Below are 13,180 nucleotides of genomic sequence, written 5' to 3'. Positions count from 1 at the left end.
AAAAATGTGATTAAAAAAAAAGTTGTTTCGAAGAGCTGGGTGGTGGTGGCACGCATCTTTAATCCCAGTGATCAAGAAGCAAAGGAAGGTAGATTTCCATGAGTTTGAGGCCAGCCTGGTCTATATATTAAGTCCCAGGACAGCCAGGGCTACACCAGGAAATCCTGTTCTAAATAAATAAATAAATAAATAAATAAATAAATAAATGTATACGTATGTTTGTATGTATGTGGATGTTCTGCCTATATGCACATGCCTACTACCTGCAGAGGCCAGAGAGGGCTTTGGATCCCCCGGCACTGGAGTTATAGAAATTGTGAGCCACTATGTCAGTGCTGGGAATCAAACCCAGGTCCCCTGGAATAGCAGCCAGTGTTCTTCTTAACTACTGAGCCATCTCTCTAGCCTTTGGGGTTGAAGAGAGGAGTTGCAACTTGAAATTTTGACATTCGTCTTTGTTTAAAACTATATAAAAATCACAAAATTATAATGTTGTCTAATGTATAAACTGCATTGCTATACATGAGGTATATTTTTAATTAAAAAGTACATATGTATGTATCTCTAGCATTTTCATGCAAACTCTCTCCAAGGGAACCCACCTCATTTAAGGCGTCAAAAAATTCCACAGATGGCCTTTGAGAGCAATCACTCACAGGCCTTGCAGTCTCTTGTGCCATATTCTGTTCTTTTCTGTTGTTTTGCTTCAAATAAAGTTTCCTTACCTCTTTAACATACAAAAATAACACAAATATAAGTCCAGGAAAGTTAACATAGAGCTATCAAATAAAATGTGCTTGAGATAATACACCGCATGCAAGGACCAAGAGAAACAATCAACAATAAAGTACACTTACAAGGACTTTTGCTCTAGCTATGTAAGGCCTTAAACAGAAAGCTATAACACTTCATTACAGTCGTTGAAGAGGACTTAAACAAGTGAGAAGTCATGCTCAAAACTTGTAAGCCAAACACAATGGTGCATACTTCCAAGGAGGTGCAAGCAGGAAGATATGGAATTCTGGGTTATCCTTAGCCTCACACAGAGTTTGAGGCCAGCCTGGGCTACATGAGTACATGAGTACATGAGATACTCTCTCTATCTCTGTCTCTGTCTCTCTTACTTTATATATATCATACATATCTATAAAATGAAGAGCCTGATTATTTTCATAATATTCTATACATTCTGTGCAATTCTAATGAAAACTCTATTAGGAGTTATATAACTGGAAACACTGAATCTAAAATTACATACAAAAATCAGAAAGGAATGAGTCAAAACTCACATATGTGTGGTGTTCATGTGTACGTGTAAGGTGTGTGTGTTGCCAGGGGGCGGTGGAGACCAGTGGGTGGTGGGGGGGGTGCATAGAGTCCAAAGTCAGTACCTGGTGTCTTCTTCAATTGGTCCTGGGGACTCTCCTATCTCAGCCTCCCCAACACTGAGATTATAGTCTATGCTATCATGCCAGGCCTTTTGTTTTGTTTTGTTTTGTTCTTACATGGGCCCTGGGGATCTAAACTCACATTCTCATGTTCGTGTAGCAAGCACTTTACCCACTAAGCCATCTCCCTGGCCTTGTGAGAGATTCTTAAAGGGGGGGGGGGGAGACTTGTCCTATGGACTATCAATTATTATTATAAAGCTATGAAAATTAATACATGGAATCAAGGATGAATAAATTGACCTCAGTGTGATAGACTAGCACTTAGAAACAGACCAGGCATTTATGGAAACTTGGTCATCTAGAAGAGATCTGACGCATTCACAGGACTTGTTCGGGTCAAGCCAGTAACTTGCTATCACAGAGAAGGCCCGGCTCGAAAGCCTCTGACACTGGCTGAGGACCTGTGACATTTGATGGATGCTGGGGAAGGGAAAGTCAGTTTTCTTTAAGGGTGTGGCCCTAGAGATGATCATCCTCCAGTGGATGAGTACATGGGCAGCATAAACAGGACTTGGTGAGTTAGTAAAAACAGGGTACAGGAGTGAGGAGGGAAACTGGGGGACAGGATCTGAGCGGTGATAAGGGGAGAGTTGGGGGTAGACATGATTAATATGTGTGCACATATGAAATTCTCAAAGAATTAGTAAAGTGTCACACTTAAAAAAAAAGAGAGATTTGGTATGGCAGATAGCATAAGAGATTGGAATTAGACAACTAGTTAACATGGATTAAAGTCAGTGTCGGAAGTAGAGCATCAACTTAGGTAGCTCACAACTGCCCATGATACCAGTTACAGGGGATCTGATGCCCTGTTCTGGTCTCCTCAGGTACCTTGTTTCATGTGTATATACACAGACACATAGTTAAAATGCAATAAACCCCCAAAACTTGAAAAGAAAATAAAAACAAACTTTTAAAGGGATTTAGTGTATCATATCATCCTGATGTTAGGGAAAGACTTTTTAAAACAAGAATTAAAAAGAGGGAATGCATTAGGAAAATATCAATGAAATCATCAATGTTAAAATTAAAAACTATGTTCAAGGGCTGGCAAAATGGTTCAGTGAGTAAAAGTACTTGCCAAACCTACAAACCTGAACCATGTGTGGGTCCTTGGAACTCACACAGTGGAAGGGGGAAGCCAACTCCCACCAGTTGTATTCTGAGCCCTACATACTCACTACATACTCACCGCACGAGCATTTACACATGCAAGCACACATACTAAACAAACCAATCAATTAAAATGTAATTTAGACTTTCTTAAAAGAACTTTGTTCTAAAAAGATGACATCAAGATAGGAAGACTAAAATCCTGTATTGGGAGAGGCTACTTGCAATACACATAATTAATAAACTACTTAAAATACCCTGAATATGTGAAGAACATTCTTATCAACCGATCAAGACAAAGATAGAGGGAGATGGAGAAATCAACAAAAACTGAACAAATGACAAGGAAAATGTAAATAGCAGATAATCCAGAAAAAGATGTCCAACCCCAACCGTATTAGGGAGTAAATATTTAGATGGTAGTAAACACTCAGATGGTTCCATGATTCTTCTTTACATCCTTGACTGTGAATTAAGTATTCTACACAATGATATGAAATTGGTGTAGATGTCTACAAGATGCTATGATACAATGCTGACATACTGACTATCATTAATACTTTGGAAAACAACACTGCAAAGTTGAAAATTCATATATTCTCTGGGACAAAACAAATATGCTCATAGTAAGCATTCTAGAAAAATTAGAGTATAGTTGTGCACACCCATAATTACAGCTCTTGAGGGTGGTGTTGGTGGGGGTGAAGGCAGGAGGTCATCCTCAGCTACATAAAACCATGTCTCAAGAAACAAAAATAATCAAAAGACAACCCCCCAACCCTTAAATACAAACACCACTTCTGTTCAAATTAGCAGATATAACTGAGTGGCAGATCCTTTGCCTGGCACACTTGAGCCTCAGAGCTGGGTTACAGCTCAGCATCACAAGAAAAACACACAAAGCAACAGCACAAAAATATAACAGAAACAAAACTAAAAATGAAGTAAGCATCCAAGATGATGATTAACAGGAAGTGGATGAGCCTTAGAAATCATTACATTAGTGGGGAAACAAGCCACAGAAGACTGAATCCATTTTATTACAATTTTACAAAGCTCAAAGGTAAGATGCTAAAGCACTTGCTGCCACGCCTGATGACCTACATTCTGTCTGGATGACCCAGATGGTAGAAGAGAAATCCGACGCCTATAAGTTGTCTTCTGACCTCATATTTGAGCTGTTGAACTCATCTCCTACCCCCAATAAATAAATAAATGTAATTAAAAAAATATTTTTAGAAGAGCAAAAGTAGGCAAAAATAAAACAGTTAAAAGAATTATGAAGAATACAAACAAAATGGGAAACTATTATTTCTAAAGGGGAAAGGGGATTAAAGACTGAAAACTAAGATAAAGTTCAGGTAGAAGCCCCTTTGGTGGAGGATAGGCTAGCAGGGACAGTTCTTGCACAGGATACTGAGGTTGTGTGTTACATTTCTTAAGCTGGCCCAGTGTTCTAGGTGTGATGTCACTGACATTTTGTGCTGGATAAATATTTTCCATGGGAGCTGTCTTTTGCAATGCAGGATGTTAAGCATCGTCCCTACCTGTGCCTTTCACCAGCTGTGATGACAAAGATGTCTCCAGACATTACCAAATGTCCCCTGGGGGGTAAAATTGCCCCAATTGAAAATCACTGATCTACCTATACATGTTACATATAAATCTCATTGTTTTAAATATTCTATAATAAAGTTTTAAATTGATGGGTAGAAGCTCCACTCAGCCCGTGAAACACAAGCAGGAGGCATCATTAAGAGTAGAGCGGGCCTGAGCCTGCTGAAAGCCTTTGAAGCTGAGCCCGCAGAGCAGTGTAGGCTGGCAGCCCCAGAGTAGTTGAGTAGCAGGTGACAGCTCTAGAAATGGCCCAGTATCGAGAGCCTACAACTGGTTGCGCTAGGGGAGGGGAGATGTCTTCATTTCCTAATTCTTTGAGAAATCTGAAAGTTTAACTCTGCTTAAAAATTCCTGCTTAATTAAAAAAAATCTGATATTGACATATGCTTCAGATATAGGACCCAGGAGACCTGAGCTGTAGCTGATCTGAAACCCTCCTTTCTGAGAACTAGCTTTCCTAGTTCCAGAAGGTGCTGCATAGGCTTCCAAGGGAAGGAAGCCACCGGCAGTCCTCCCTGCTGTGATGCCCATGGCTGTAGCAATGACCACAGGACAAGCTATCCCTAAGGGTTCGATAGTGGCATGCACTTCTTAGCAGTAACCAACAGACCTCTAATTGGACTTAAGGCCTGCTGAACAGGAGGGAAGTCATACCCAGCACCAGCAACCTAGGCAATACCAAAGGCTACTGATGTCATGGGTCTTGACATCACTATCCTTATTTCATTAAACCAGCATAATCATTAACTGCATTCTAAACACTGATTCTTATATTCACAAATAACTGTAGCTCTTACGCCTCATCAAAGGAGGGTCTCTTTGCAAAAGACAGAAACCATCACTGCAACCACAGCTGTAAACATGCAGAGAACAGCTGTTCAGGGCACCTAGCTGCAGTGAACACACCTGCAACACAACTCCTTCACTTAAAACTCAGGACACAGGGAGGAAGAGGGAGCAGTAACGGTGAGAGCCAGAGGACCAGGAATTCTGCTGTGAGGCCACCTCCTAGAAATGACAGGGAAGCTACACCCCACAACACTTTAATAATATGGCTGCCTAAACAAGACCTGATCTAGGATAACACCAACAGAATGCTAATCCAGAAGGGGCAAATCTCACAGGGCCCTACTCCTAGACAAAGAACTACAATAAACTACAGACAGCTAAGGTATGCTGAGAGCTGGAAAATTAGCCTTCCCCTGGGATTAGCTCACTAATTGGTTGTTCAATCCCAAGTGGTCAGCCCTAAAATCATATACTACAAATAATGCTAAATGGTCTCAGAAGGTAGTGTTTATATATTTAGGATTATCTATCTATCTGTCTGTCTATCTATCTATCTATCTATCTATCTATCTATCTATCTATCATCTGCATATTCTTATATATATTAAAGAAAATGAGACCATGAATTTGTGAGGAAGTGAGGAGAGAAACATGAAAGAGGTTGGATCGAGAAAAGGGAAGGGGGAAAGTAATAATTAATTTTATATATATATATATATATATATATATATATTTTACAAATCTCTGTTACCAGAATAATAAGAAAAATGTTATCTTGTCACATTCAAATAAAATAACAGCTGGACTTTAAAAAATAGCATTTTGACCAGTTATTGATTTTTAAAAACAGAGCCCATGCTTATATAAAGCCTATTTTCTAAGGCCTTGAAAAAGGTCCATATAATATTTTATCACTGTTGAGAAGTTGGCAAGACCTTTGAAGTCATTACACATCTAACTGTGGTCCCCACACGACTGGGATAGCAGTAAGAGCAAAACAGTGGGGGCTGGCAGAGGGCTTGGTGGTAAAGGAGCCTGACAACTTCAGTTTGATTTCCCAGAACCCACGTAGAGAAAGAGGACTGACTTATAGCATTGTCCTCTGACGTCTACACACCAACCCCTAACTCCGGAGTAAAATGCAAGACCCTCAAAGTGAGTCATTTCTGCTCTAGGATGACAAGTGTCCGAGAGCACCGGCTCACCACTGTACCCTAATTAATAGTCCTCAACCCTCCAGTTCTCAGGCTTGAATCATGGTCCCATTCAGCCTGTGATGGGGAGAGTGTGCTATCCTTATTTTAATATTAATTTTATTACATCTGTCGGTCTGACTGCTTGCCCGTCTGCTTACCCGACTGCCTGTTTATAGTTTGAGAGTGTATGTTTGTCTGTTTCTCTGATGACTAATAGTGGTCAAGGAGGGGGGAAGGCAAAGGAATTAAGGGAAAGGCTAAGGGTAGAGGTATGATGACAGAAGATGTCTTGGGCAAGTCTCTTTGGACCATTGTGTCTTTAACTATAAAATTACATAGAATAAAAAATCAAGTGAGACATGTATTACAAAGCACCTCATGTTTCAATGTTTCAACGCATAAATAATGATTATCCTTGTTAGAATAATTGTTGTAACTGAACACAGATGGTAAGGCAACCATCATGGGTATCTTTGTTTTGTTGGCACTAGTTCTTACCATATGTCCAGCTCAGAGGAGTACTCAGTGGCTCCCAGCAAGGCATCAGGTGGCCGGTACCAGAGTGTCACCACTTCTGAAGAGTATGTCTGGCTGGGAATGGACTTGGCTCGAGCAAGACCTGTTCAAAAAGGATAGTGATAGCACTCATTACCCTGGATCTTTTGGGGTGGCATGGTGACACACATACATGAGTGAGAGTAAATGGCAGAGTAAACAACATTCAGGATAACATGCCAATGGTGGGTGCTCTACCAGAAGCACTCAGGTATCCTGAGGTTTGTGTATATTGCACCAAGAAGATTTCTTAATTTTGACCTGCACTGTAACTAGATGAGACAGCCAAGTGTGGCCAGGTGACCACATTCTTGCTTACTTGGTATGAATAGAGGTGATGTTGAACTTCCAGGTCATGCCCTTAGTGGGTAGGTAGTAGCTTCGGCTTCCCTCTGAGTTATGATGAGCTGGTGGTGACAACTATACTGAAGTATGCCACTTGGCAATACCTGAAGGATGGTGGAGCCACATGACAGGAAAGACTGGATAAAGATGGTAGGCTATCATGACAGCTCTGACTGCTCTGGTGAGTAAAGATTGTTTCTAGAACACTCTACCATTCTACTGTGGGTCTCTACAGTAGCAGTGAAATAACTTGGTTCAGGATGAATATATTGCTTTATATTTCAGTAGTCTAGGACCCTCTCTACCAGTGTAATAGAAAAAGACTGTTGGTCCAAATTAGTTAATGTGGTAGACTCTGAGGTCATTTTCTCTCAAGTGCTCCTCTACAAAACAAGAGTGCTATTATGAGTCCGTGGCCCATCTTACAGAACAGTGGCACTCACAGTTGGAAAAAGCCTTAACAAGAGGTGTTGTATTGTGGTGAATGGCTATCTTCTAAATGCACACATATTGGGATGAGAGCCATCACCACAAAGCAATTTGATGCCATTTGACATCCTCCAACAAAGAAGATTGACTTCTTGTCTCATGAGAGCCAGTGTGTCAGAGCTGGGGAGGCAGCCCAGTGGCAGTGCAATTTCCAGCATGCACAAGGCCCTGGGGCCAATCCCCACTGTCTAAAACAAACAGAGAATAAAGAGACCAAACCAGACAACAATAAAATACTAGAGCCAGTGTGTTAGCCCAGTGTGGTGATGAATATGTATAATTCCTACAGTTGGGAGAGAGAGCTAGGAGGGTTGCTGCCAGTTAAAGGACAGCCTGGTCTGCACAGTGGGTTCTAGGTCAACCAGGGCTAGATGGAGAGACCCTGTATCAAAAAAAAAATTTCACTGAACATTTAGTACCATACTAGGAATATAATGATAAGCAAGCATAGACTCTCAACTACTTACTTCTAGTAAAGGCGAATAAAATCTAAAATCACATACAAGTATATATGTGTGTGTGTTTATGTGTTTCCATGTTACATGTCTGTGAATAGAAATATAAACTATAATACATGCTAAAGTAGAAAGACACAGTTATAGGTGAAGTTTATATCCTTTACTAGGAACATAGTCAAGATGATATTGACATTTAAGGGTGCAGAACCAAGCATCATTTCCATTTATGTGGGAGTCCATGCTACATTCTAGGGTCAACTTCTCTATTTGCCATCCTGGGATAGCCTTGACCTGTTCTGACACAGTTGTCATTATCCACGTAGATACAGGGGCATCTCTTAAGTACAGTCTACTCTACAGACATCACTACCTCAAAAGTGGCAGTGGGATAACATAGGGACCTGTTTTAGGCTTCTGTCTAGATGTTTTGATGGAATTCTAAGCAACTTCCACACTCTCCCTCTTGCCTCCCATTTCCTGTATGTCAGTCTGACATCCACACACAGCATCATGTTCTTTAGGCTCCAGTTTTCAAAGGCCAAGCCTAGTCAATGCTTCAAACAAACGTATACAAAAGAGTCATTGTGCATAGGCCAGAAGCAGACCTGAGAGGCAACTCACCAAAGTCAGCCAATTTGAGCTCTCCCAGGTGACTGATGAGCAAGTTCTGAGGTTTCAGGTCCCTGTGAAGAACATGCTGGTGGTGGATGTATGCCAGGCCTCGCAGAAGTTGAAACATGAAAAGCTGGAAGAAATGAACACCATACCGAAGGACACTTGAACCACTGTGTGTTGATTTCGTCTCTAAATCAAAAACATTCCTCTAAAAGAATTAGAGTGAAAGTGTCTCTTGAGGGATGAAAGAAAGAGAGAGAGAATTTTAGAATCATTCAGAAAGAGGTGAAAAGGTCAAGGGAATCAAGTAGACTACATCCCAAACAAAGGGTTTCTGGCTTTTCCTGACATCTTGTTCCTTTGATACTGAAGGAATTGCCCTTCCTTAAAAATCTAAAGTGAAACCTTGAGGTCTCAGTAGGAGCATTTGCAATTGGTTTAGATGTGAAAGATATAATTTTCTGTGCACAGATGAACTTAGCATGTCAGGTCAAAGTTGACCTGGAAATGATAGTTTAGAGTTTATTATACTTGCTGTTTTTCCAGGCTCTGATATGAACTCTTTTAAATCTATGGTATCAGACGAGCCAACTGGGAACTATATTTCAGATGGTATTAAGAAATAAAGTTGGGGATGGTAAGATGGCTCATAGGTAAAGGTACTTTCTGTGTTAGCCTGGAATCCTACATCCAATACCCAGAACAGAGAGAATCGACTCCATGAAGTTCATCTGTCTACACACACACACACACACACACACACACACACACAATGTTTATTTGTTTATTTTTTAAATTTGATAAAAAGAAATAAAGGAATCACTGTCTTCATAAATTATTTTTAAAACCTTACATTCAAGGTTGAAAGCAAGGGAAATACATAGTATGTGTTAAAAAGGAAGGCAGCAGGCTAGCTGAAGGAGAGACAGAGATTCTTAGTCGGTCAGTGGAGTGCCTGGATGTCGACATTGTGCACTAATTAGACACTTCCCATCTTCTTGCTGCCCAGCCCCTCATCCCCGGGCCTCCTCAGGCTTGTAGGTGGAAAAGCCCAGGGGCATTTAAGTATGGTATTTCACAGCATCTTAAAATTCTAGCCTTACCAAACCTCACCACCCACTCACTCTTCCACCCACCTCCAGCCAGGTTCTTCTTTCAACAGCTACAATACAGCCAAATCTGAGGGTGCTTTGGAAATTAATGTCAAGCTAGATGTTGGCCTACTCCTTCCAGAGCAGCTTCCCACACCCCAGAGTGTGTGGGCAATGAAGTAATCCCATTGAGTTAGTGCTATCCGGGCTAGAAGTCTCTCAAAGTTACACTGGAATCTTAGCACTTGAAAGGCTAAGACAGGAAGATAACATGTTTGGAAGTTTGAGGGTAACCTGGGTTACATACATAGTAAGACACTGTCCTAAAAAAAGAACAAAGAACAGAGCAGAAAACAAAAGAAGCATAGAGATAGATTACAGCGGGATCAACCAAGTCTGAGCAGGGAGGGCCAAGGTCCTCCTACTCCGGAAGTGTCTATCCTTGATGCTTGCTCTGTCAGGAATCAGGGACAAGGTGGTAGGGAGATGGCTAAGTCAGCAAAATGCTTATTGAGGACTGGAGTCCAGAGCCCCCGCTCCCATGTGAAGGCTGGGGTGAGACAGTACACACCTATGTCAGTGCGGGGCAGGCAAACACAGGAGGATGTCTGGAGCTTGCAGGCAAACTAGTCTAGCCAAACAATGAGCTCCAGGTTCAGTGAGAAACCCTGTCTCACAAAGCTACATAGAGACTCTATCCCAGGGAGGGGAGAGAAGAGTGGCCCCATAGGCTCATGTATTTGAATACTTAGTCACTAGGGAGTAGTGCAATTTGAAAGGATTAAAAGGATTAGAAGGCGTGGCCTTGTTGGAAGAAGTGTGTTCCTAGGGTTAGGCTTTGAGGTTTCAAAAGCCCATTCCAGGCACATTCTCCCTCTGCCTGTGCATCAGGTAACTCTCAGCTACTTCTCCAGCTCCGTGTCGGCCTGCATGCCACCATGCTCCCACCATGATGATAATGAACCAAACCTCTGCAACTGTAAGCCAGCCCCAGGTAAATGCTTTGTTTTTTAAGTGTTGCCTTGGTCGTGGTGTCTCTTCACAGCAATAGAACAGTGACTAAGATAGAGCGCAATTGAAGAAGACATTTTACATCAACCTCTGTCCTCTACACATGCACACACGTGCAAATGAAAACACCACACACACACACACACACACACACACACACACAGAGAGAGAAATAAACTAACTTCACAAGTTCCCTTGATCATGTCTCAAAAGAGCCTGAAGGTTTTGTTTTTTCCTCCTGTACCCCATCTCCCAACCACTCTGTTTCTTTGACCTTTTGGAGATGGGGTGTCACTACTCAGGAATTTCAGGTGTGACTCACCACATCCAAGCCTGTCGTTCTTCTCTCTTCCAACCCATCTGCTGGTCATACTCTCCAAAGGCTAAGCAGATGCATATTTCTAGCTCTTCACAGGAGATGCGAGACCCGCTTCTTGTCCATTAAGACAGTTTTGAAGCTTTTCCCCGGCTTCCTTGTAACCGCCATTGTTGAAAGGAAGGGTTCAGCTGTGGTCATCAGTTCTGTGACCCCACTTCAGAACTTCTCCACCTTGAATTCTGAGTGTCCCTAAGATTTTATATTCCCCTCTCATCCTCCTCTGTTCCTCTTGTTGCTATCATCTACTGGACTCTCATCCTACATTCACTGGAGATGTGGGCTTCTGGATAACCTTTCCTCATGATGTTCACATCAGAGAATAATCCTAGCCAAGCTTCTCAGCTTTTAATATCTGTCTCTCCAATCATCTTCAGCCATTAGCTCCCATGGTCACAGGCTGGGCGGCATGGGACTGTTTGTCCTCTGAAATACAAGCTCATATCCCTTTAAAAAGGCACCTGCAGTTTTTTTTTTTTTTTAATTCGTGTTTTCTGTCATAGTCACAATGCATTTTGCTATGGACAGCCCTCATCCCTTACCATTGTAGCATTTGGCAATGCTGACCATACCTTCCTTCCTGAAGCTCTCTCTTCCTCTCTCTGCTTGGTTCCACAATCTCCTAATTGTTCCCATCTACCAATCTTTCCTGCTGTTTGTTTATAGATGTCACTTCTAGTGACTCTTCCTTGGCCTTCTCACAGCATTCTTATCCCTACTCTCCATTGGCCACCTACCTCTGCTGTGGCTACAGTCAACAACTGTATTAGGATCATTTACCTCCAAATCAAATTTCTCTTTTTACGTGTGTGTGTGTGTGTGTGTGTGTGTGTGTGTGTGTGTGGTGTGCGTGGTGTGCGTGGTATATGGTATATGTGTGCATGTGAGTACTTGGGTGTGTGAACGTGCACACAGAGGCCAAAGGTTGATATTGACACCAGGTGTCTTTCTCTCTAGTTTATTATTTTATTTTCTTTATTATGATTATATATGTATGTATGGTGTGTGTGTGTGTGTGTGTGTGTGTGTGTGTATAGGCAGTTTCTCTGAATCCCAACAGTCACTTCCTATTAACCATACTGAGCCTTATATTAATTATAAATGCTTGGTCAATAGCTCAGGCTTATTATTACCTCTTACAACTTGACTCATTTCTGCTGATCCATGTATTGCCCCAAGGCTCATGTCCTTTACCTCTATACTGTTTTGTGTGTGTAGCTCGTTCTCTGGCTGGCTGGTGACTCCTCTGACTCTGCCCTTCCTCATTCTCAGTTTGGCTCTCCCACCTAACTCTATCCTGTTTAGCTACTTGTTTATTAAAGGAATCATAGCAACAAATCTTCACAGTGTACAGCATGTGTGTCTGTGTGTGAGTGCGTGTGCCAGCGTATGCGTGTGTAGATGCACATGTGCGTGTCACGGTGCACCTGTGTCTTTTAGAATACAGCCCTCAAGAGTCTGTTCTCTCCTCCACAGTGGGTTCCGGGATCAAACTCAGGTCCTCAGCTTGTGTGCCAAGTGTTTTTACCTACTGCGCCACTGCACCAGCCCCTCCACTTTACTTTTGAGACAAAGTCTCTCACTGAACCTGAACCTCTTTGTTTTGGCTAGACTGTCTGGCCAGCCAGCCCCAGGGATTCACTTGCCTTCAGTTCCCCATCACTGAGGTCACAGATGCGCACCACCAGCCCTGGCTTTTAAATGGCTGCCGGGGATCCGGACTGAGAGCCTCATGCCTCTTTAGCAAGTACTTTACCTATTAAATCATCTCCCCAGCCTCCAAATCTCCTTTTTGACATTTAGACTCACATAGTCTGAAGTTCACTTAAACATCCCATAATACCCTCACTCAGCAGGCTAAAATGTAATTCACTGTATCCATCCAAAATCCATTTTCTTCCTGCTCCTCCCTCACCACCATCCATCTTGTTACTTAAAGCCAGAAATATTCTTGCTGACTCTTCCTTCACCCATCAGATTTGGCTAATTGATCACAGACCCAGCACTTTCCCAGCATCAGCTCACATCTGTACACCGCTGTCCTAACCAGGCTCACTGTCAAGGCTGTAAAGCA

At 42.0% G+C, this 13,180-nt stretch overlaps 1 protein-coding gene across 1 annotated transcript in view; it reads right to left on the bottom strand.

Annotated features, from left to right (window-relative positions):
• Positions 1-13,180, bottom strand: part of Cdk15 (cyclin dependent kinase 15) — an 87,291-nt gene that overhangs the window by 49,126 nt on the left and 24,985 nt on the right. Inside the window, exons 7-8 of the mRNA XM_051190282.1 lie at positions 8,635-8,758; positions 6,665-6,785 (exon numbers count right to left, since the gene is read on the bottom strand). Of these exons, the coding sequence (XP_051046239.1) occupies positions 6,665-6,785; positions 8,635-8,758 (245 nt within the window). The remainder of the gene's footprint in view (positions 1-6,664; positions 6,786-8,634; positions 8,759-13,180) is intronic.

This window comes from Phodopus roborovskii, unplaced genomic scaffold (genome assembly GCF_943737965.1).
Source record: "Phodopus roborovskii unplaced genomic scaffold, PHOROB, whole genome shotgun sequence".
Taxonomy (NCBI): Eukaryota; Metazoa; Chordata; class Mammalia; order Rodentia; family Cricetidae; genus Phodopus; species Phodopus roborovskii.
The sequence above is the reverse complement of the archived record's forward strand: the minus strand, read 5'-3'. Positions and strand labels throughout refer to the sequence as shown.